This window comes from Hevea brasiliensis, unplaced genomic scaffold (assembly GCF_030052815.1).
Source record: "Hevea brasiliensis isolate MT/VB/25A 57/8 unplaced genomic scaffold, ASM3005281v1 Scaf360, whole genome shotgun sequence".
In the NCBI taxonomy this organism is placed as follows: domain Eukaryota; kingdom Viridiplantae; phylum Streptophyta; class Magnoliopsida; order Malpighiales; family Euphorbiaceae; genus Hevea; species Hevea brasiliensis.
The window spans coordinates 72,109-98,642 of NW_026614874.1; the positions used below are offsets into that span (position 1 = coordinate 72,109).

The window sequence follows — 26,534 nt, forward strand, 5'->3', positions numbered from 1 at the left end:
TTTATATTGCATTCATAATTATTGAAGTGCCATGGATGTTGTTTGTGATAATTTGGAGTAGTGTGTGTGCGTGGCGTGCGTGTGGTATGGTATTGGATATGGACAGGACAGGTAGACACGGCTTGAGAGACACTCGCTGGGACCCGGTCATTCGGGGTAGACACGACTTGAGAGACACTCGTTGGGACCCTGCATTTGGTTTATTAAGTGAAAGTCCGGCTTGAGAGACACTCGCTGGCAGAGGTTGGATTAAGAGAGCTGTATAGGGGATCAGCTCCCGTATATGTATTGCTTGATAGTGTTGGGTGTGTGAGTACTTCAAATTGCCCTTTTGCTGTTATGATATGAAATTTATGATGGTGTTGCATTTCACTCCACATGGTGCATTAGCTTGAGATATCTATAGAGATTATGATTAAAATTGAACGCTCTGAGTCGAATGCTCACTCCTGTTCATCTATTTTTCCAGGCTACAGGAGGATTATTTGTTGTGGCCAACCTGATCTTCTTTTTCGCAGGTCCATTGATAGTATCTAATGTATTTTGTACAACTGAGTTAAATTTTTAGACTCCGCATGTGTTAGTAGTACTTATTTTATTTTGGGCCTGTATTATAAAAGTTATGTTGGACCTGCAAGATTATTAATTGCATGCATGATGGGATTTGATGAGGGAGCTGAGCTCCCATTTGAGTTATGACCTTTTCATTATGTGGAGGGTGAGCTGAGCTCCATAATTTATTATATATTGTGTTTACAGGTCGGGCGAGTCAAAAACTCCCCGTTAAATAGTCCATTTTATGGCCGGACTTTGTCCGGTTGAATTCTTGAAATTGGGCCCAAATGGGCCTTAGAGTTTAGTTGAGGAATAGTTAGGCTTACTACGAGTCTCGTGGGCTTTAGGCTGCCCAGGTCCTAGTGCCGGTCTGGCCCATAGGTTGGGTCGTGACAATATTACTCTTCTAATGTTTTTTAATTATAATTGTATTAATTATAAGAGTTTTAATTTAATAAATAAATTAATATATTTTAAGTGAATAAGACTGATCAAAATAGAAAATTTATAATAAAAATATACTGATAAATCCTAATTTAGATACAATTAAACTAACGATTATAATTATAAAAAACAAAAAATTCAGCTTTACGTGAAAACAAAAGGAAAAAAATAAGTTTCTTATAAAAAAAAAGAAAATAAAAAATAGAATATTATATTTTTAAAAATTTGTTTATCTATAATATTATAATTTTAATATCATACAATATATATAAATCATAGAAAATATTACAAGGAAAATAAAATATAGATTTTTTTTATAGTGGAATTCTATTATAATTTGGAAAGTAATGTAAATATACTTTAAAAAATAATGAGTAAAAAAGATATACAATGAGAATTATATTAAATGTAAATTATTATATATTAAATTAAGAATTTTATTTATATTTATAATCTATAATGTATAAAATTGGTAAGGGTAAATAATAAAATGGATAAAAATAATCATGATAATTTGATATTATAAGAATGAATGACTAAAATTAATTGATTATAGAAAATCATTACATTTTAAATAAAATAAAATATTTTAAATTTAAAATAAAAAGAGAAAGTTTTAAATTAATTAAAGTTAATTTGCATTTTTGTGTTAATAGTAATGTAAAAACTTAGGAAATTTATTGACATTAATCATCTAATAAATTATATTATTTTTTTAAAAGAAAATATGTAGAGATAAAATAGTTAAAGTATAGTTAAAATATATATATAATCTAAACTATATAAAAAGTAGAGTCAAAGAGTATGATCTGAAAAATATAAAAATTAAATGTATAAAAGATTTTAAAAATAAAAATTAACTTTAATTAAGTAAAATATAATCATTGTCGTTTGTTATTATGATAATAAATAATTAAATTTAATTGGTTATAAAAATAAATATTTTATAATAATATAATATTATATGCAAAAAATTAATAAAAAATTGTATGAAAATAAATTAAGGAGTAACAGGTATAAATAATGTGTATTGCATGTTCAAAAGAAACTAATTTTTTAAAATATTCATATAACATTAATGAGGGTTTAAAAGTTATAAGGATAATAATTACCCTTTATTAACTTTATACCAAATTCCCCTACGAGTAAACTACATTTTAGTTTCTAAGTTTTGCTTAAATCTATAATTTCATCTATATATTTTTAAAACTAATTAATTTAACTTGTGACATTTTAGTAAACATACAGTTAGTCACCATTGTTAAAATTTCAGTTAATTTATAGTTAATTATAGTAAAAATGACAAGAATACCTTTACTTTATTTTTAATTTAAAAATAATTTAATTCTTGATGTTTCATTTTATTAAAAATTTAGTTTTTGAGATTTTATTTGATTAACATTTTAGTCATTGTATTTTTAAAATGTAGGGTCCATTAAATTAAAAAATTTTAAAGTTAAATTATGATTATTAAAATATAAATTAATTACTTGTAGCTCCTTAAAAATATTGATTAATTAAAAAAAATTATCCATATTTTTTAAAAGTTGTATTATTAACATTTACAAATAAGTCCTTATAATTTTGTAAAATTCTATTTTTCATTATTATTTTAATAATATATAAATAATTATATATATATATTCATTAATTCATAATATTTTATACATTATATTATATTGTTATGTATTGAAAAAAATATATGAATATAGATGCAAATTGTTATTAAAATAAATCATTGGGGATTAAATTGTTTTTGGATTGTAAATAGTGTTAAAATCATTTTAGTCATAAATTTAATGAGAAATTAATAGTAATTCTAATAATAAAAACTAATTTATAGGTTTATTAAAATATCAATAAGTAAATTATTTGATTTTAAAAATATAGAGATTAAGTTATAAATTTAATCAAATCTTATGGACTAAATTATTTATAAAATAGAGTTAAAAACGTTTTAGTCATTTTGTCATAATTAACGGTAACTTAACTTAGATTCTAAGAGGGATTAAGTTATATGATTATTAAAACATTAGGAACTAAATTATTTGATTTTAAAATTATAGAGACTAAATTATAGGTTTAACTAAACTCAAAGGACTCAATTGTAGTTTACCCTTTATTCAAATTGTCATTCATAAACTTATCAATCTATTGGATAATTTCTGGGGCAATTTTTTTTCTGCGTGCATTATAGAGTGAATAGGATAATAAATTTAAAATAATAATTTATTAAATTAATTATATAAATAGTTTGATATTTTAGTTGGTTTAAATTTACTTTATTCTTTATAATAGTAATTTTTAAAACTTAAGTTAAAAATTAAAAAAAAAAACTAAGGAGATTTTTTTAATGTCAATTGACTTAAAAGTCTATACACAAATGGTTGAAATCTTTCTAATTTATTTTTTTTCTATTTTAATTTTTATGTAACTACTTAAAAAAATAAGTGAAGTTATTTTTTATTATTAATTTTTAGTGAAATCATAATTGATTTATAATGAGTCAAAATATAAATTTTATCTAATATATGTACCTCTTTTAAATTTTATATATCAGTGGGTCAGACCCCACATTATACAATGCAGCACCGCCCCTGGCCACAATCACCTAATCATGCTCCATTTGTGGAAGATATGAAGAGATTACCAACTTGTTTTCTTCAATTTATTCATTATCGTAGAACCGTCAATTAACTAAATTTCTTCAACTTGTTTTTTAATTTTATAATATAATTATTTTACGTAAATATTTAATATATTATTTTTTAATATACTAAATATATTTTATAATTTGTCCGATAGCTACGAGTTGTCCTTTATAAACTTTTCATTTTATGGTCAGGATTCAATATTTCTGATCCAGCGGTTTAAAATAATACCCAACTGAGGGGGACCGACCACAGACGACTTGGTGGCGTTGGTCGTCGTCCTGTAGAAAATAAATTCATTATAAGTAATCCTAAAAGTCTCACTTCTTTACGCTTCAGTGGATGAGCTATATGCTTCGAATTAACCAGCAAGTTAGCTGCTCCATGCTCCTCAACCGGTAAGTTAAGCTGCTCCATGCTCCTCTTTTACTTTTCTCACTGCATGCTAATTTGTTTAATTCTATCATATATGTATATATTCCTCCTCTCCTTACCACCAAATCTATGCATTAATAATTTTAGTTAATGCGTTTCATTATTTTAGCTTCTTTCTGCTTTAATTTGGATCATTTCTTTAACATCTCCACTTTTCTTCTTTTTTCTAAACCAATTTTAAAATAAATTCATTATAAAATTGAAAAAAGCCTTGTCAAGTTTTTTTTTTTTTTTTTTTTTTTTCCAAAGGTTCAAATAAGTAGCTGAAGTGTACCCAAAAAGTAAATTGAATCCGAAAAAAATAAATTGAATCCCTAAAAAAGATTTGAGCTGAATCAAACTCCTCACACTTTAATTTAGGCCAAATAAATCCCAAATTAAAAGAGTTAACTGGCCGTGATAAAAAATTGGTAAAGTCGACTTAAATAAATAAAATATTATTTTTAACATTTTAAGTCATTAAAAATATATTTTTTAAAAAAAGTTAATTATATACAAATACAAAACCCAGAGCTTAATCATCTCTCAACAACCCTTTAATTCTTGGCAAAGGTATGTGTTCTCCCAGAGAAACAATTCATGACCCTCTCAATTCTTGGAAATTTCTAGTTTTCCTATGGTTAAAGCCAGTGATATCTTATTTAGCACTATCGTTTCAATTTCTCTCCTTTTCTACTCTTCTTTCTCTAACCAATCTCAGTGGCTGTCTTGTCCTGAACGTAATTGAGTTTTGTTATCTAGTCATTGGAAAGTTAACCAACAGTAATAATGCTTCTGATGTTAAGAGCGCTAATGCTTCTGATGTTAGCTCTCATGATGGGTCTTCCAAGATTGCCATGGAGATAACTGAAGCCATAGATGATGTGAACTTGTTAACCACCGTCAAAGTGATCAAAGGAGATCCAAAGGATTACCAGAGCTTCAAGGCCATCGTTCAAGCGACACTCAAGTGGTAGGGCAGCTTGGTGTGCTAGACCTTGGAATATATATATAGGGCTGTGCAAAAAAACTGAACTCAATAGAAAAATCGAATCGAATCGAATCGAATTTGTTCAATTTTTTTAGTTGATTCAGGTCAATTTGATTTTGAGTTTTTAATATTTTTAATTTTTCAATTCGATTCGATTTTGATTAAAAAAAAAATTGAACTGAATTGATTTCTCTCTCTAAAGTGTAAATCAAACCATTTTCCCTCTCTAAATTGAATTGTTTTAATCCCCCTATGTATAGAACATGTTATCCCTAACCCTAACCATTTACCCAATCTCTCAGCCACTCCCCACCAAACAGTCAGCAACCTGGCCTTCTCTTCTCTCTATGCTCTCAAACACCATGACTTTCCTTCTCCTCTTCCTCTTCTTCTTCGCATCACCATCAACCCAGCTTCATGCTTCTTCTTCTTCTTCTTCATAACTGGCCAACACCATCACTGCGGTCAATGATCACTCATGCATCATCTTCTACATCTTCAATGGTCACACTCAAATCCCAAATAGGTAAAGTCAAGATGCTATTTGAATTTGAGGTCTAGGTATGGTTTTGCCTAAAAACTCTTCAAATAATGTTGTTAGCTTCACCTTTTTTGACTTTGAAGAACATTAAATTTGTACTGTCAATGAAATTTAATGGGAAATTTGGTTTGTTTCTTTGATTTGTTGAATATGTTGTGATGATCTAACATCTGATCTGGTTATTTATATTGTGTTTGCTTTTTGATTTGTAGTTTACATTAGTGTAATGAATTTGTATTTTGTTAATTTGTTAATTTCTTTGATTCATTGAATATGTTTGCTTTTTTTTTGGGTGTTAATTTGTTATGGATGATTTTTGTAATTGTGTTTGGGTAATGAGGTAAGAAATTAGGGATATGCTATTTGGGGAAGAAATTAGAGATTTATAACTTGGGAAAGAAATTAGGCATTTGATTTGAGTTCAAACCGACAGCTTTGAATCTAATTGAACTTAGATAGTTCGGTGTGATTTAATTACATTTTTTTTTTATAGAAAATTTAATTTTCAATCTGAGCAATTCAGTTCGATTTGAACTGAATGTTTAGCTTTATATATATATATATATATATATATATATATATATATATATATATAAAAGGGGTTTAGAGATCGGAGAGAGTGATTGATTGAAATTTTTTTTAATTTTTAAATGAATTATTTTTTATTAAATAATATGATATCATTATTTGTGGGTCTCACATTTCTATATAATTTTTTGTTAATTAAATTAAAATTATAATATAAAAGATTTATTTGGCTAAAATTGAAATAGGAGGGACTTAATTAAGCCTAAAATTTTTTTAAAGGGTTGAATTGACCTTTTGGGGATACACTAAGGGACTAATATATGCCTTTGGGTTTTTTTTTTTTATTTTTTTATTTTTTATAAATACCTGTTAAGAATAATTTTAAGAGAAACATATTATAAACATTTAATTAAAATTTCGGTTAAAAGAGTGTATATATTTTTTTTAATTTTTTTTTCGTAATTTACAGATGGCGATGACGAGTGAAGTGTGCTCAAAGACCATTGACCGCGTAAGGAATAGTATTAATAAAAAGCTTATAGGTCAATCATCCCATATATCCTCTAATCAGTGCATTTTCAAAGTGCCTAATGAACTACGAAGCGTTAATGAAAAGGCATATGAACCGCAGATGATTGCAATTGGTCCTTATCACCATGGTAAACCTCATTTGATTGCCATGGAAGAGCACAAAATACGATATCTTCAGAGCTTCCTTCAACGAAGAAATGAGAATGATGCATCAAGGTATGTCCAGATCATAGGAGAGTTGGAAGAAAATACTCGTAGATGTTATGCAGAAACTTTAGACCTTACCGAAGAAGCATTTGTAGAAATGATGCTTCTTGATGGTTGCTTTATTATTGAGTTTATATGGAAATTTTTTGAAACTCCTGTACAAGACCCTCTTTTTGGGTCGATTCATATGTGGAATAGGTTAATGCTGGACCTGTTATTACTTGAAAATCAACTTCCATTCTTCATACTTTGGAAGTTGCTTGTCGCAAGCAATAGCAATGTGATTCCAGACCCTGCAGAAAGCCACTTCATTAAATTGACTTTGTTGGCCTATAAGATGTTTCTACCAGGCCCTGTGTATGGTCCAGATCGAATTCCTTTATACAGCCGAGAAGAGATAATGCAAATCAAGAGTCTACTGGGATTACTACATGACCACCGGAAACCTTCCCCCGAGAGAATGGATGCTTATTTGGAAGGGAGAGAAAATATTAAAAGATTTACACGCTGTGCCACAGAGCTCCAAGAGTCAGGGATTAAGTTCGAGAGTTTAGAGGGATGTAACTTGTTCGATATAAAGTTTGAAAAAGGAATAATCAAAATCCCAAAAATAAAAATTGAAGATAGAACAGAGTGTGTCTTGCGAAATCTCATTGCATATGAGCAGTTAACTTCTTCCCGAAGTCCATACTTCACTGATTATATGGTATTCATCGATAGCCTCATCGATTCTGCAAAGGATGTGGAGATACTTTGTTGCCAGGGGATCATTGAGAACTGGAAGGGTGACGATGACACCATTGCTATTCTATTGAACAAGATTGGGGAACAAGTCTTCTGCGATAGGGCTCTCTACGCTGATATACAGAAAAATGTAGACAAGCATTGCAAAAGGCAATGGAATCAGTGGATGGCCAAGTTAAGGCACGATTATTTTAATGGCCCATGGGCTCTCATTTCCGTTTCGGCAGCTGCCATTCTGTTCCTTCTCACCGGGACTCAGACTGTGTATTCAGTTCTTTCTTATTATAAATAAATGCCATGTTTCTGCTTCGTGTTGTCATGGTATTATGGACACCTATTTTTTCCCTTTTTTTTTTAAGCGTGCTGTAGAGGTGTTAAGAGTCCTATAATCAAAATACCATTAGATAGTAAAGATTTAAAATATTTAAGAGACTATAAAATAATTAAAAAATTAATAAAATAAAATAATTTTAGACATTTTAAAAAATTAATAGCATTGTTTTAAAAATAAAAAGTTTTTTAAGAGTTACAAGTCTGTACTATTTAATTAGATTTAATTTAATATTTTTTAAGATTTTAAATAGATTTAAAAATAATTAATTGTGCTAAATTAAATAATAAAACTCATTAAATTTTTTAATTTTAGTTATAAATGGATGTGGGCTTAAATTTTTTTTGACTTTATTAAAATCTTTTGGATAATTAATAAAATAAACACAGAAGAAAAAAGAAAATAAAAAAATTTGTCCTAATCTAACCTTTTATCTTTTATTATTATTATTATTATTATTATTACTATTATTATTATTATTAAGATAAAATTAAAAAAAAAAATGTTGGCAGAAGATTAAGAGATAGATTTGGGTTTTTTATCTTTATTTTTTTAAATACAAAAACCTAATTAGATTAGGTTAAGTTTATCCTATCACCTTACTCGTTATAATTAGGTTTTAGAGAGACTGGAGGATGGGTAAAAAAATTAATTTATAGTGTTTTTGCTATATTTTGATTTGAAAAGAGCTACTTTGTAATAGTTTTATTCTCATTCCAATTAAATTTACAAAAATTTTCTACAATCACACCTTTCTCACATAATTTCACATAGTCCTATGTCAATTAATTAATTTATTACTAAATTATTTATTTTATTTTATTTTTGATCTTGCCATTCTAATTAAGTGTGTCAAAGGACGCATTGAAATCTAAAAATGATCATATGAAAAAGATACATTTCTGATTGGACACCCACAAAATCTAATACTGCTATTTTCGTTGTTTTAGTTTTGTTTTATATTCATTATGCTCTTATTTGATTTATATATTTTTGAGTATTTCATTGTATTAAATGGGTTATTTCCATATAGAATAACCTTTTGAATAATGTAAATAACGTATTTTTCTATTTCTAATTATTTTTTAAATTGTTCTTAGCTGAATATGGTGATATAATATATATGATTTTGTTAATTTTATTTAGTGGCCTTAGAAAATTTATTTTAGGTTGCAATTTTTTGTGGTGATAGTCTAAGATATCTAGTTTGTCAACATATTTTTTTTTATTTTGTTTAATTCTGTGTAAATTAATTATAATAATTTTTATTATATTACTGCTCGAATTTGTCTGTTTTACAGCAGCAATAGGTAGATTTAATATTTTGTATTAATTGGTTCATGAAATTGGGTCTTTATTTTCTCTATATTGTAATTCAGTGTCTTAGCTATCTTGTGCCAAAAGTTGATAATTTTTTGAAAACTTTTAGCATTTTTAATGTATTTTTATTGTTTAGTACTTTTTCTAGTCGATTTGCATTGTAACTGAATTCGTAAGTTTTGCATGCTTTTTATGTGCTTGTTTTTCCATGTTAAAGTTTGATATGTTTAGGGTTGTAGATATTTTTCCTAGATTTTTTTCATTAAGATTTGTATTTTTTTTTTATAAAATTTTTGTACAGATCTGAAATTTTTCAGAAATTAAACTAAGTTTTTTAAAATAGGATTCTTTTATATTTTTTACATTAAAATCTATATTTTTTTTTATTTATTAGGACATTTTTAAGGAATGTTAAACCTATTGGAATTAGGATTAATCAATTTGATTAGAATAGGATATTTTAATTAATTAAATAATTTTTTAATTTTAATTTTAACTTGTTTTAGTTAAAAAGATTAGCAACTGATGAAATCGATTGTTAATTCATTAAAATCAATTGCTAATCGATTAGCAACCAATTTAGTAACTAATTCAAACGGTTGCAATGAACTTGAATGTAAATAATAACTGACAATCAAATCGATTGCTAAATTAATTAAATTTAAAAAAATAAAACTTTTGATTAAAAATTATCAGTTCTTAATAGTACCTAATTTACTAACCAAAATCGTTTGCTAATAGCAACCAAAATATAATCAATTTTAAAAAATTTGGTGACTTTAGTTTTGTAATTTTATCACCATTTTATAAATCAGTTACTTTTGCCAACTAATTTAGCAATAAAAAATTCAGTTGCTAATTTAAAAAAAATTATAAACAATTAAATTTCCAAATAGGAAATAAAAAATTCAAATAAATAAATAATTAAAAAATTATTAAAATAATAAATTATTAATGAAAATTAGGACTAAAAATTAATATAAAAATATTATAAAAAAATTACTAATAATAACCATTACCAAAAATATTAACAAAAAATTAAATATAAAAACATATTTATAAGACAAATTACTAAAAAAATTACATATATATATTATAATAAAAAAATTACTAAAAATTAATACTATAAATAATTTATTAATAAAAAATATATTTGTACAAAAATTTTTGTTTCATGCCAAAGAAAAATAAATTAAATAAAAAATATGACGAAGAAAATAGATAAGAAAGAAAAAGTTGATGGAGAAAATAGATGACAAAGAAAAAGATGATGAGAAAGAAAAATATGATGAAGAAAATAGATGAGAAAAAAATGATGAAGAAAATAAATGAGAAAGAAAGTATCATGAAGAAAATATGTTAGAAAAGAAAAGATAATGAATAAAATAGATAAAAATGAAAAAGATGATAAAAAACGAGAGAAAAGAGAAGAAAGAGATAAAAATGAATAGTGGGAAAAGAAAATGAGTAATAGTTTACATAAACAAAGTAGCAATCAATTGTCGGTTGCTAATTTCTTTTAAAAATTGGGCGAGAATTTTTTATGAAAAAATTTTGCAACCGACTGATTTGCAAATCGGTTGCAATTCAAAATTAAAAAATAAAATGTACAGGAATTTTTTGGGGAAAAAAATCAGTTGCTAATAGCAACTTATTTTAATCGGTTTCAAAAATCGATTGCTATTAGTAATCGAATCGCAAATAAGTTGCAAATAAAAAAAATGAACATAAATTTTTGGGCAAAAAAATTAGTTACAAATAGCAATCAATTTGAAATCGTTTAATTTTTGCAACCGATTTGTAAATTGATTGTAAATAAAAAATATAACATCTCTAATTTTTAAATAATTTTTTTGTATGTAAATATAAATATTTTAGTGTAACTCCTAGTGTTGTGGGCTTTGCGTAGGTACTTTCATTTCGTGACAATTCAACTGTCGCCTGGATATGCAATTCGGGCCGAGCAGATAAGCTGCCAGAATCACTTCAGAACCGAGTCAAAGTTATAAGCTACCCTGCCATTTTCAGATGCCCCGGACCCGTTTCAAGCATCATAATTGGCTTAGGTAAATCCAAACTCCGAGTTTCTTCAATTTTATAGTGTTGAGTTTAGAATAAAATTTCATAAAATATTCATGGGTAGCTAAAAAATTAAAATTCCTTTTGCGTTAACTTTATAATATTGCTAAGGATCGCGGGACAAAATTTTAGAATTCTTAGAGCTAGCTAGAATGACTTTTGCAAAATATCCGTTTTAAGCCTTATAATTGAATTGTTAGATTATGTGAGATTTGCCTGAGTTGGAGGGCTCAGGAGGGGCCATATGATATTGATGAGATATAGGTTGAGTTTATAAGTGTTATTTGAACCATTTTGCAGGTTAGGTAGGTACTAAGTATAGGATCGAGGTCAGCTATTTTTCCTCCACCCAGCAGCCACAATAGTCTCTGGTGTACTGTGAGTAGATATTTATTTTATTTATAATTTCAATATTATTATATTTCTGGCATGCTCATGCATCACTTATATTTATATTTATTTAGTTAAATATTAGACATGCCCTATTTTGCATTTATACTTAGTGATATTTCCTTCGTTACTGTGTTTTGATAATCTGGAGTTGTATGTGTGTGTCGGCGTATGTGTGTTGTGGTGTTATGGATATGGATAGGATGGGCAAATCGGCTTGAGCTAGTCTTGCTTGGGGCCCGGTCCTTTTTGAGAAAGTCGGGGTGAGTACAGCTTTGAGTTGATCTCGCTGACCCCCGCATATGGATTATTAAGCGAAAGTCTGACTTGAGTTGATCTCACTGGCAGGCCTTGGATTAAGAGAGCTAGGTAGGGGGATTAGCTTCTCATATATGTATGTGTGAGTATGGATGGGACCCGGCTGCGTGAGTACTCCAGATTATCTTTGATGCGACTTAATATGATTTGTATGACTTGTGTGAAAATGGTACATTTTATTTCCAATGATGTATTAGAATTAGATAGTTATAGAAATTGTATGTAAAATAATTATTTCCTCTCTGAGTCGAACGCTTACTCCTGTTCACTATTTTTCCAAGCTACAGGAGGAGTCCTTTTTCAGAGTAACCTGCTTTCTCCCTCGCAGGTTTAACATCAGTTATTTTTTTGTTTTATTTTTTTCAAAATTTGAAATCTAGAATTCCGCATGTGTTAGCAGTATTATGGATCTTGTTAGAGACAGTTTCAAATTGAGTTATTGGTTTTTACTGAATGAAAATTTTTATGATATATAAATAATTTATAAATAGTGGTAATAGGGTTGAGCTAGGCTTCCCTTGCTTTAGTAGCTGATATTCATTGGGTTGGATTGACCCGAATTAAATTGAAATATTTTATTTTTATTTTATTTACATGTTGGGCGTCAGTTTTTGAGCCTTGATTTTGGATTTGGGAATAGTAAGGCTTACTACGGGCCTCAGGGGCTTTATGCCGACTCAGGTCCTAGTGCAGGTCCGGCCCATGGGATCGGATCATGACAAAGTTTTGTAACGCTCTTGTTCTAACCACTAGAGGAATTGTCCGCTTTGGCCCACCCCATCTTGAGCCTCACGGTTTTATCCCATAGGTGGAATGGAGAACTTCCTAGGACGTCACCCATCCTAAGATTTCTCTCAAGCGAGCACCCTTAAACTCAGAGTTCTTCCAACTCTCCAGGCCATTCCACCAAAAGGCACTTCTAGTGATTAGTTTCCCTTATTTTAATATATGATTCGGTTCATTCGTGCCCCTCATTTAGACAAGGGCACCAGCGAACCTTTTCCTCTCAGAGGACCGCTCCAGCCGAAACCTTTCCTTTCGGCACGGGATGTTACAAACAAAATTAAATAAAAAATTGGATGGAATTTTTTTTGGAGACAAATCAGTTGTAAAATTGATTGCTAACAGCAATCGATTCACAAATTAGTTACAAATAAAAAAAAAGGGGGTAAAAATTTTAGAGGAAAAAAATTCAGCAATCGATTTACAATTAGTTATAAAAATCGGTTGCTATTAGTAACCGAAAAGGAATCAGTTACAAATAATAACTGATTACAAATCGATTGTTAATTTTTGCAACCGATTATAAATTGATTACTAATCTGAAACTAATTAAAATAATTATTTAATTTAGCAACCGATTCTCTAAATCTATTGTTGTTAGCAACTAATTTTAAAATCGGTTACTATTAGCAACATATTTTAGAAGTCAATTTTAAAATTGGTTACTAATAGTTTATTTAAGGTTTTTTTAATATCGATTAACAACTAATTTAACAACTAATAATAATCGATTATTATTATTAACATATTTTAAAAATCAATTATAAATCGGTTGTTAATAACGATCGATTTAGTAATTGATTTTTGAATCAGTTACTAAATTTTTTAAAAATTAACTATTTTTATATAAAAAAAAACCAAAATTACAAATTGATTGTAAAATTGATGGCTAATAATCAATTTTAGTCTACTGCAATAATCAATTATAAGTTTGATTGTTTTTTGTAGTGTTACCCTCCAACAATGGGATGAAAATATTATTAAAAAGTTAGGTCAATGTAAAAAGGTTGCACCTGTAGGCAGGGACGTACCTGTGTTAGGGGGAAGGGGGCATTTGGGCCCCATGAAATTTTAAATTTTATGTAGGGATTTGGTGGTAATTTGCATAAAAAAAATTATTTTATTAATTTTTTATGGGATAGTGGAACCTATAATATTTTAAAAACTTTTAGAATTTTATTAGTAATTTATTTTAAAAAAAAAACTTTAAATTATTTATTACCCTACTAACAGTACAATGCTAAACAGCTTGCCAAAACAAAACAAACAATCAAATTGTCATTGCCTCTTAGCATCTTATTCTCTATCAATTCTGTCTTACCATTTTTCTTTTCTTACAAAATCATAATCACAAACTTCTAATTTTTAAAATTCAAACTATTAGATAAGATTATTAAAGAAAAGTCTAAGATAGTTCTCTCATTTTTTTTTTCATCATCTAAAAAATTTAGTAATTTTTTTCCTTATAATCTCATTATTATTATTATTATTATTATTATTATTATTATGGAAATCTCTCATTTGCTGAAATTTGTTCAAACTCGAGATAATTTTTTTTTCTTTCATAATATTAGAAATTAAAATCAATCCATTTATTTTATTTAATTTATAATTTTAATTAAATTTGTTTTTCTTGATTGTTTTGAAAAATTAGATTTGAGAAAAATTGGACAAACTTTTTAGCTTTAGATCATCAAAGTTCAGTAATTTATAATACTAAATATTCGTTGTATTTTTTAATTAACTGCACTTTTACTTAATTTTTAATAAGTTAATTTTATTAAAAAATTAAAGTACTAATTTTAATCTATTTATTAATTCATTAATTGCTTTTATTTTATAATTATGGAACGAATTTATTAATAACTATTATAAAATTGTCGTAATCTATTAGCAGCTGAGTAAGTAATTAGTAAACTATGTATTTTAACTAGACTCTAAGTTAAATTGATCACACATTTAGTAGGAAATAGTGTATTTCACACCTATACAAATCTAAAAGCATCCTATTATTAGTGATAGATCCACCTTGGGGCCAAGGATTGAGCCTCATGAAAATTCTCAAAAAATTATTATTTTCTATTACTCCTATCAAATTATGATGGGTTTTAAACCTATCAAGTAATTTAAAAGTTTTTAGCTATTTATTAGTAATTTTATAAAAAAAAAATACAAATTCCTTATTAAAAGAATGATAGCAATAGATCAATGGGATTTAGTTTAGTGGTATTGGAGTCCAATCAAACCCAATTATACATATGAAAAAAAAAAAAGAATAATAGCAATAGTAAAATACAAACCCTCTTAAAAAAAATTTTCAAATCATCATTCCTCTTACTTTCCATTAATTTTATTTTACTATTTTTTTTCTTTCAATAAGTCCATAATTATCAATTTTTATTCTTTAAAAATTAAATTATTGGACAATATTATCAAAGGGATATCTAACATATATAGTTCTCTCACATTTTTTTATTAATTTAATTTTTTAATAGTTTCCTTCTTATAATCTTATTGCTTTTGTTGGAGTCTTAATTTCAGGTTAGAGTTTTTTGTTTTTTCATCATATTAGAAGATATAACCATATTATTTATTTTATTTATCTATAACTTTAATTGATTTTGCTTTTGACTTTGAAAAATTAGCTATCCAAGATAAATTACACAAATTTTTTAATTTTAAGCTATTAATATATTTTAAATTTAATAACTCATACTAGTAAATATTGTATTTTTAAATTAATAGCAATTCTATTTAACTTTAGCAAGCTAATTTCTTTTAAAAAAAATTAAAATATTTATTTTTGTCATTATACCTATAGAATGTTTTTGTTTTATAATTGCCTATGTCCCGCACCCACATAGAATCATCAACGTATTCTCCAACTCATTGTTTGGGAGTAGGCTTTTTAAAGTAATAGGAAGTTTTTCAACCTTAAAATTGTGTTTAGGAGAGTAAGAGATTTTTTAAAATTTTTGAAGATCTCAACTTTTCAACTCACCCAATTGGCAAGTTAAAATAATCTCTCTTAAAAATCTCAAAATAACTAAAAAAAAAAAAAAAATTCTTCCCTCATTTCAAATACTAAAAAATTATAAAGTTTGAAAATTAAAAAAAAAACCTTATTTTAAAAAATTTATTTTATAATATCATACTTTATTTTATTTCATCAAGGATAGAAAGTTTGAATAATAAAATATAATTTTTTTAAATTAAAATTATATTTTTTATTTTTTATTTATTTATATAATTTTATGGTGTGATGCATCGAGTTCAAAAATGTGATTACGGTTACAATACAAATTTCTCCTCTCAGCTGTCATGCATCGAGTCTGATTGAGTGGTTGCACCTATTATTTATTCCTTTAATACATGTGACGTCACCCCTCCAGGTCATGCAATTTTCGCCTACCCAGTTCATATCCAAAATCACGTGGTACATGATAAATTATATAGTTTTATAAAATTCATTTATATATATAGACATTTTTTATTAATTTATTGCTTTATATAAATTATCATACATAAAATTATCAATTTATTGTATAATTTCTCGAACAATTGGCCTTGTATATAAAATTATCAGTGATTTTATGATTACTTACATAAGGTGTAATTATTTTATTTTATAGAAAAAATCTCAAATTAAATTATAAATTTATATATTTCTTAAAAAATTTATGTAAAGTAGTACTTTTAATTGCACCAACGACATATTTAGTTAATGAAAAATTTTCATGAAAAAGAAAAACAATGAAAAATTTTCAAGAAAAAGAAAAAAATATAAATATAATAAAATATCATTTTAAACTAGCAACAGTAAATATAAAAATGCATATAAAGAGAAGTATTAATTAATTTAATTCTTTGAACTGGATGGTCTACCTAATTGGGAGCTACCTATTCTGTCTATTCTATTCAATCAGATCGCTATGACGTTCATTTCAGCCATTAAAGAGTTAAGTTTCCAATTAAAGTTAAATTATGATTATTAAAAATATGAATTAATTATTTTTAGGTCTTTAAAAAATATTAATTAATTAAAAAAATTATTCATATATTTTAAAAGTTAATTCTTAAATATTATAACAATTTATAAATAAGTCTTTATAATTTTATAAAATTTTATTTGTCATTATTATTTTAATAATATATAAATATATATATATATATTAATTTATAATATTTAATACATTATATTATATTGTTATATATATATATATATATATAATAAAATATGAATATAGATGTAAATTGTTATTAAAATAAATCATTAGTGACTAAATTGTTTTTGGATTGAAAATAAAGTTAAAATTATTTTGGTCATTCTTACTAAATTTAATAAGAAATTAATAGTGATTATAATGGTAAGAATTAATTTATAAATTTATTAAAATATTAATAACTAAATTATTTGATTTTAAAATTATGAGAATTAAGTTATAGATTGAGTTGAAATTAGGAATTAAATTATTTACAAAATAGAATTAAAGGCATTTTAGTCATTTTGCTATAATTAATAATAACTTAACTTAAATTTTAATAGTAGAGATTAAATTATAAAATTATTAAAATATTAAAAACTAAATTACTTAATTTTAATATTATAAAAACTGAATTATAGATTTAACAAAATAAAAAAATTTAATTATAATTTATCATTTATATAAATTATCATTCATAAAATTATCTTCTGGGACAATTGGGCTTGTCGTTTAGCAGCAGCGGGTGGGATATTGCAATACAGTGGACTACCTTCCTCATAAACTTGTATCAGTGGTCCGATCTGTCTTTGGATTGTTTGGCATCATAGAAGAATCGCCACTGAATTATGCTTCACGGACAATATCTCCATTCACTCATTTGATCTCCAGACCACTTTCATATTTTTGGTTCATTCTCGTCTATGTAAAAAGTTATTTTACATATAAAATAATGTTTTATATGTAATGAAATGTATATATATTTTTATTCATAAAATAATAATATTATTTATTCTTTTAAAATAAACACACATATTAAAATCTAATTGGTTTACCATGCTAACTAGGATATGGTGGGTTCAGCATATAAGTTTTCCTTTTTTGCTTTCCAAAATAAAAGAATTAAAAAAACAATATTAAACCTGACCTTAAGCCAAAATTTTTTCCACAATTTAAAAACAAAAGAATTTCCACAATTAATACGAGAAAAACTCGTGTCATATCCGAGTAAATGATTAAGTACACCCAATGAATTTATTTTTTTAATTTTATAATATACTTATTTTTATATAATATTTAATATATTATTTTTTAATATACTAAATATATTTCATAATTTGTCTGACAGCTACGAATCGTCCTTTTAAACTTTTTCATTTTATGGTCAGGATTCAATATTTCTGATCCAACGGTTTCAAATAATACCCAACTGAGAGGCACCGATCAGAGAAGACTTGGTGGTGTCGGTCGTCGTTCTGTAGAAAATAAACTCATTATAAATAATCCTAAAAGTCTCACTACTTTACTCTTCAGTGGATGAGTTATATGCTTCGAATTAACCAGTAAGTTAGCTGCTCCTTGCTCCTCTTTTACTTTTCTCAGTGCATGCCAATTTGTTTAATTCTATCATATCTATCATATATATATATTCCTCCTCTCCTTACTACAAATCTATGCATTAATAATTTTAGTTAATGCGTTTCATTATTTTAGCTTGTTTCTGCTTTAATTTGGATCATTTCTCTAACATCTCTGCTTTTCTTCTTTTTTCTACACCAATTTTAAAATAAATTCATTATAAAATTGAAAAAAAATTGTAAAGTTTAATTTTTGTTTTCAAAGGTTCAAATAAGTCTCCAAAGTATACCCAAAAAGTAAATTAAATCCTAAGAAAATTTTGAGCTGAATCAAATCATTCATATTTTAATTTTGACCAAATAAATTCCAAATTAAAAGAGTTAATTGACCGCTTGCTAAAGTCGATTTAAATAAATAAAATATTATTTTTTACATTTTAAGTCATTAAAAAAAATATATTTTTTAAAAAAAGTTAATTATTTACAAATACAAATAGGGCCGAGTAAAATTCAGTTCAAACTAAAAAATCGAATCGAATCAAGTCAATTCGGTTCAATCAGTTCGGTTTTAAAATTTAATCGATTCGGTTTGTTTTTAATTTATAAAAATTTTGGTTATTTCGATTCGGTTCGGTTTTGAAGAGAAAAAATCGGTTAAACCGAACCGAACCGAATAGTGATTTATATAGTCAAATCGAACCGAATCGATTTTTGAATTAATTTATTTTTATAGAAAATTTATGAATTATATTTAATTATATATATATTAATTGTTTAATTTCATTGATTAAAGGTTATTAGGTTCAAACCAAAGTTAAAATTAGACCAAATAACTTGAAAATCAAGTCTAAATTAAAAAATCAATCAAAAATCAAACTGATCGGTTTAAACAGAACCGAACCGAAATAAAGTGTTCGGTTCGATTTAATTTTTCATTAATTTTGGTTCGGTTCGGTTTCTAAAATTGACGGTTCGATTTTTATAATTTAATTCGATTCGGTTCGGTTTGAATCGATTGCTCACCCCTAAATACAAAACCCAAAGCTTGCAAACCCAGGCTTAATTATTTCTCAACAACCCTTTAATTCTTGGAAATTTCTAGTTTTCCTATGGTTAAAGCCAGTGATATCTTATTTAGCACTATTGTTTCAATTTCTCTCCTTTTCTACTCTTCTTTCTCTAACCAATCTCAGTGGCTGTCTTGTCCTGAACGCCATTGAGTTTTGTTATCTAGTCATTGGAAAGTTAACCAAGAGTAATAATGCTTCTGATGTTAAGAGTAATAATGCTTCTGATGTTAGCTCTCATGATGGCTCTCCCAAGATTGCCATGGAGATAACTGAAGCCACAGATGATGTGAACTTGTCAACCAACGTCAAAGTGATCAAAGGAGATCCAAAGGATTACAAGTGCTTCAAGGCCATCGTTCATGCGACACTGAGGCTGTGTTTGGGAGCTTTAGTAGGGCGGAAAGAAAATAAAGGAGAGAAAATAAGGAAGGAAAATAAAGTAATGTAAAAGTTATTTTCCTCTCTTTGTTTGGATATTAGAGAGGAAAGTAAAGAGGGAAAACTTTTTAAATAATAAAATATTCATTTTATTCTTTTTATTTGAAATTAAAATATATAATTATAGGGGTAAAAAAGTAATTTTATTTATTTTTCACTCACTTTCTCTAAAAAATGGTGAGGAAATGAATAGTGACACTATTTTGTTATTTTCCATCCTTATTTTTCATTCATCTCAATTTTTCCTTTTTTCCAAATAAAAGAAAAGAGAAAATATTTTTATTTTTCTTTACAATTTTCCTTCCTTCCTTATTTTCCTCCAATCCAAACATAGCATCAAGTGGGAAGGCAGCTTGGTGCACTAGACCTTGGTATGCTGTGCAAAAAACTGAATTTAATGAAAAATTAAATTGAATTGAATCTGTTTGATTTAGTCGATTTGATTTTTTAAATAGTTCAATTTGACTTATTTTTGAGATTTTAATATTTTTAGTTTTTCAATTCAGTTTAATTTTTATGGAGAAAAATAAAAAAAAATTGAACTAAACAAATTTCGCTCTCTAAAGTGTAAATCAAACCGTTTTCCCTCTCTAAATCGAATCGTTTTAATCCTCATATATATATATATATATATATATATATATATATATATATATATATATATATATATATAACATGTTATCCCTAAACCCTAACCATTTACCAGTTCTCTTGGCCACCCCCACCAAAGAGTTAGTAACCTAGCTTTCTCTTCTCTCTATGCTCTCAAACATGACTCTTCTCTTTCTCTTCTTCTTCGCATCACCATCAACCCAGCTTCACGCATCTTCTTCTTGTTCTTCGTCTTCTTAACAACATGCTAGCACCATCACCACTGTCCAATGATCACTCATGCATCATCTTCTACATCTTTAATTGACACACTCAAATCCTAAATAGGTAAAGTCAAGAAGCCATTTGAATTTGAGATCTAGGTATCGTTTTGCCTAGAAACTCTTCAAATAGTGCTATTGGCTTCACTTTTTTGGGCTTTGAAGAACATTAAATTTGTATTGTCAATGAAATTTGATGGAAAATTCAGTTTGTTTCTTTGATTTGTTGAATATATTATGATGATCTAGCATCTGATTTGGATATTTATATTATGTTTGCCTTTTGATTTGTTGTTTCACATTAGTGTAATGAATTTGTATCTTGTTAATATGTTAATTATTCATTGAATATGTTTGCATTTTTTTTCGTGTTAATTTGTTATGGACGATTTGTGTAATTGTATTTGAGTAATAAGTTAAGAAATTAGGATGTGCTGTTTGGAGAAGAAATTAGGGATTTGTAATTTGAGGGCAAACCAATGGTTTTGAACAACTTAAATAATTCGGTTTGATTTAGTTATATTTTTTTTAATAGAAAATTCAGCTTTCGATTTGAATCGAATGCTTTTATATATATATATATATATATATATATATATATATATATATATATATATATATATATATATATATATAGAGAGAGAGAGAGAGAGAGAGAGAGAGAGAGAGAGAGAGTATATATATATATATAAACATGTAGAGATTTGAGAGATAGGGAAGTGATTGGTTGAATTTTTTTTTAATTTTTTTTTATTAAATAATACTATATCATTATTTATGGGTCTCACATTTCTATATAATTGTTGGTTAACGGTCACTTAAATTGGACTTAATTAAATTAAAATTATAATATAAAAGGTTCATTTTACTAACATTGAAATACGAGTGACTTAATTGAGCCCAAATTTTTTTTAAGCGTTAAATTGACCTTTTGGGTATACACTAAGGGACTAATATATGCCTTTGCGGTTTTTTTTTTTTTTTTTTTTTTTTTTTTTTAAGTACCTGTTAAGAATAATTTTAAGAGAAACATATTATAAACATTTAAAATTTCGGTTAACAGAGTTTACATATATATATATTTTAATTTTTTTTTATTTATAGATGGCGATGACAAGTGACGTGACCGCGTAAGGAATAGTATTAATAAAAAGCTTATGGGTCAATCACCCCATGTATCCTCTAATCATTGCATTTTCAAAGTGCCTAATGAACTAGGAAGCGTTAATGAAAAGGCATATGAACCGCAGATAATTGCAATTGGTCCTTAATCACCATGGTAAACCTCAGTTGATTGCCATGGAAGAGCACAAAAAACGATATCTTCGTAGCTTCCTTCAACGAAGAAATGAGAATGATGTATCAAGGTATGTCCAGATCATAGGAGAGTTGGAAGAAAATGCTCCTAGATGTTATGCAGAAACTTTAGACCTTACCGAAGATGCTTTTGTAGAAATGATGCTTCGTGATGGTTGCTTTATTATTGAGTTTATGTGCAAATCGATTAAATTTAATTTGGAGCATTTCTTTAACATCTCTACTTTTCTTCTTTTTTCGAAACCAGTTTGTTGCCCTTATTATTGGTTAAGTTAAAACTAATAAAATTAAAATCAATTAATTATAAAATTAAGAAAAAACACTTGTAATTTTTTTAAAAAATTTTTTATGCCTGTTATTGTTAAGAATAATTTTAATTCATGTTATAAACATTTAACAGTGTTTTTTTTTAGCAGATGGCGATTGAAGACTCAGTAACGATTAATATTAATAAAAAGCTTAGAGACCAATGTCATGTATCCTCTGATTGTTGCATTTTTGAAGTGCCTAGTGATCTACGAAGCGTGAATGAAAAGGCATATGAACCGCAGATGATTGCAATTGGTCCATATCACCACGGTAAAGCTCACTTAAGTGCCATGGAAAAGCACAAAATACGATATCTTCAAAGCTTCCTTCGACGAGGAGATAAGAATGACGTATCATGGTATGTCCAGCTCATAAGAGGGTTAGAAGAAAGTGCTCGTAAATGTTATGCAGAACACATTTGTCTTCCGGAAGATGCATTTGTAGAAATGTTGCTTCTTGATGGTTGCTTTATTATTGAGTTTATATGCAAATTGGTTGACCCTGATGCAGAAGACCCTATTATAGGTTCGGATCATAAATCGAGAGGGGTAATAAAGCTGGACCTGTTATTACTTGAAAATCAACTTCCATTCTTCATACTTAGGGAGTTGCTTGTCACAAGCGCTTGGATTCAAAACCCAGAAATCGAGTTCATTAAACTGATCTTGTTAGTCTATGGCAGTTATCTACCAGGCCCTCGGTATGATCCAGATCCAAGTCATAAATACACTCCAGAAGAGATGACGCAAATCAAGAATCTACTGGGATTACTACATGACTACTGGAAACCTTCCCGTGCAAGAATAAAGGCTTATTCGGAACAGAGAAAACATGTGCGAAAATTTATGCGCTGTGCCACAGAGCTCAAAGAGGCAGGGATTGAGTTCAAGAGTGTTAAGGGATGTAACTTGTTCGATATAAAGTTTGAACACGGAAGAATTGAAATCCCAAAAATAGAAATTGCAGATAGTACAGAGCGTGTCTTGCGAAATCTCATCGCCTATGAGCAGTTGACTTCTTTCGAAAATCCATATTACTTCACTGATTATATGGTATTCATGGATAGCCTCATCGATTCTGCAAAGGATGTGGAGCTACTTTGTCGCCGGAAGATCATTGTAAACAGGTTGGGTGACGATGAAACACTTGCAACTCTATTCAACAAGATTGGGAAATATGTCGTCTGCAATAGAGTTCTCTACGCTGATATAGCGAAAAAGGTAGACGAACATTGCGAAAAGAGAAGGAATCTGTGGATGGCCAACCTAAGGCATGATCATTTTAACACTCCATGGGCTACCATTTCTGTTTTGGCAGCTATAGTGCTGCTCCTTCTCACCTGTACTCAAACTGTGTATTCAGTTCTTTCTTATTATAAATAAATGCCATGTTTCTGATTCATGTTGTCACGGATGAAAGCTTTGATAGGAAGTAAATTGGACAACAATTTAATCTAATAAATTATTCTTACTTGTGTGAACCTATGAAGAACAACAATTGAGTATATATGCAACAGACAATCACAATATTAAGCTGCTCAAAAGATGCACAATTCAATCACGCATGAACACGACAAATTTTTACGTGGAAAACTCCTTCAAAGTGAAGGATAAAAACCACGGGATCTCTCTTGTTCCCATTAAAAGAGCTCTGGGCTTATAGCAATTACAAACACCATAAACAATTCTCAACAAAAAATCTCAGGACAATTCAAATAAATTAACAAGAGATAACAAAGTTTTGGAGATAATTCACCAAAACACAACTGCTGTCCATCTAAATTGACCACCTTATGGTTGTCAAAACCCGATCTCCACCATTCCAATTAAAGAACAATATGTCCCTACTATGCCCACCAAAATTCAGTTCAATCAAACCACGAATGACTTTTCGATTGCTGGAAATGATAGAACTGATCTGTGCTGGAAATCTTTGAAAAAAAGCAACTATTCAAGTAGCCAAAAATAGTAGAAACAGAGCTCTAAACTAGATCTCCGCCGTTCACAATGAAGAACCAGATGTGAAGATGCTGCAGACCAAATTTTAGCTTGATTGAACGGTAAACAAGCTCCCAAAACTCAGAAATGTGAACTTTCCTCCTTGAAAAATTTTGCAGAAAATTCTGCAGAATGCTATCTGTTTTCTCTCCTCCTTTCTAATGTCTTTGGATAATAAAAAATGAGAATAAGGTTGTTGTAAATTAGTGTAATAGAAAACAAATATGTATGTGTGTGTGTGTGTGTGTGTGTAGCCCCAATGGGCCATAAACATATGGGCTTCAACAGAATTGGGTTCTCCACATAGGAGGGACCCAAGCCCAACAATTCTCCCCTTCTTGACTATGTGAAGGAATTTGCCAAACTGGCAATCAAACGACATGTTTCAACTCTCATTCTTGGCAGAACTTTTGTAAACATATCAGAACCATTATTATTAGTGTGTATTTTGTCAAGTGCAAGCAATTTGGAGTCGTAAACATTTCGAATCCAATGATATCTCATATCAATATGTTTAGATCCACCATGAAAGGTAGGATTTTACCAAAATGAATAGCACTTTGACTATCACAAAATAAGACATACATTTTTTTGTATGAATCCAAGCTCATTCACAAATTTCTTCATCCAATGTAGCTCTTTGCAAGCTTCAGTAGCTACAATAAACTCGGCTTCTATAATAGACAATGCAGTACATTTTTGCAATCTAGATTGCCATGCCACAGCTCTCCCTGCAAAGTTGATAAAATACCCAGAAGTAGACTTCCTTGAATCAATGAATAACCAGTGAGAATAGGTTTGTCAATTCCAAAACACAGCTTTAAACTAGAAGTAGCGCGAAAATATCTCAACGGATCTCTTATCTTTAGGGACATGCACAAAGCATTTATAGCCAAAACCATGTAAATGGTCATAAGAAACATCCCAACCATACCACACCCTGTCTGGAACATCAGCCTCCAATGCAACAATAAGAGTTAAATTGATTGCATGTGCAACAATGTACAATGCCTCACCCCAAAAAGATCTAGGCAATTTTGCATTTGAAAGCAAATATCTGACTCTCTCCATTAATTTTCTATTCATCCTTGTTGCCAAACCATTTAACTGAAGAGTCTTAGGAGGTGTTTTCTGATGTCTAATACCCTATTCTTTGTAATATACATCAAAAGGCCCACAGTATTCTCCACCATTATCGATTCGAATATATTTTAGCTTCTTTCCTGTTTCTCTTTCAACAAAAGCTTGAAATTCTTTAAATGCACCAAGCACTTGATCCTTGGACTTCAAGACATGAACCCAAAGTTTCCTCTAATAATCATCAATAAAAGTCACAAAATAAAGTGCACCACTAAATGACTTTACCTTCAAAGGACCACAAATATCAAAATGTACTAGCTCAAGCAAATCCTTTTTCTTAAAATGAAGATGATGTTTGAAAAAGACCCTTCTCTACTTCCTAATCAAGCAATGATCACATCTGTCTATCTTTGCACCTTCAATCCTGAAAGCAGATTATTCTTGGCTAGACAATCAAGGCTTTTTTCACTAATGTGACTCAACCTCTTGTGCCATAATTCTGAAGAACTATTGCTTTCAATTTCATTCACAAGAGTGGTAAAGATTGAAGCTTGAAACCAGTATAAGCCTGAAGACTTCTTTCCTCTTGCCACAACTAGTGAACCTTTAGTGAGTTTCAATTGTCCATTATTGAAGATGCCAGAATATCCGTCATCATTAAGTTTACTAGCAGAGATCAAATGTAATCGAATGTCTGGTGCATGTCTGACATCCTTGAGCAGTAACTTTGTTCCAATGTTGTTCTCCAAACAAACAATTCCAGTGCCTACTACCTTTGACATTCCATCATTACCTATCTTTTAGAACCAAAATCACTTGGAGTATAAGATGTAAATAATTCCTTTCTTGATGTAACATGAAATGAAGCACCACTATCAAATACCTAACTGACTTCATTGCTGGCAACATTAACCATGTTTTCATGATAAACAATAACCAAATCATCTAAAGTAGTAGTGTTGACACAATCATTATTATCATCATTGTCCTTCCTTTCTTGCTTTCCTTTGTTAGCTTTATTATACTTTTTTCACTTGAAACAATATTTCTTGATGTGCCCTATT

General features: G+C 28.2%; 2 protein-coding genes across 3 annotated transcripts; both read left to right on the forward strand.

Moving 5' to 3' along the window:
- Positions 1-3,944: 3,944 nt before the first annotated feature.
- On the forward strand, positions 3,945-7,960 carry LOC110638407 (UPF0481 protein At3g47200). 2 transcript variants are annotated; one of them, XR_009146831.1, is made up of 2 exons: positions 3,945-4,048; positions 4,894-5,848. XR_009146831.1 is itself a non-coding variant. In XM_058142170.1 (2 exons), exon 2 carries the CDS (start codon positions 6,594-6,596, stop codon positions 7,896-7,898), a length of 1,305 nt encoding a protein of 434 aa, XP_057998153.1. In that variant the 5' UTR covers positions 3,988-4,048; the 3' UTR covers positions 7,899-7,960. The 2 variants fall into 2 exon arrangements, 1 of the variants encoding a protein (XP_057998153.1); XM_058142170.1 differs by lacking the exon at positions 4,894-5,848 and adding an exon at positions 6,594-7,960 and having other exon boundaries at positions 3,988-4,048.
- A 14,525-nt stretch (positions 7,961-22,485) lies between these two features.
- On the forward strand, positions 22,486-23,794 carry LOC131177215 (UPF0481 protein At3g47200-like). The gene has a single exon (XM_058142169.1). It carries the CDS (start codon positions 22,501-22,503, stop codon positions 23,773-23,775), a length of 1,275 nt encoding a protein of 424 aa, XP_057998152.1. The 5' UTR covers positions 22,486-22,500; the 3' UTR covers positions 23,776-23,794.
- Positions 23,795-26,534: the final 2,740 nt, after the last annotated feature.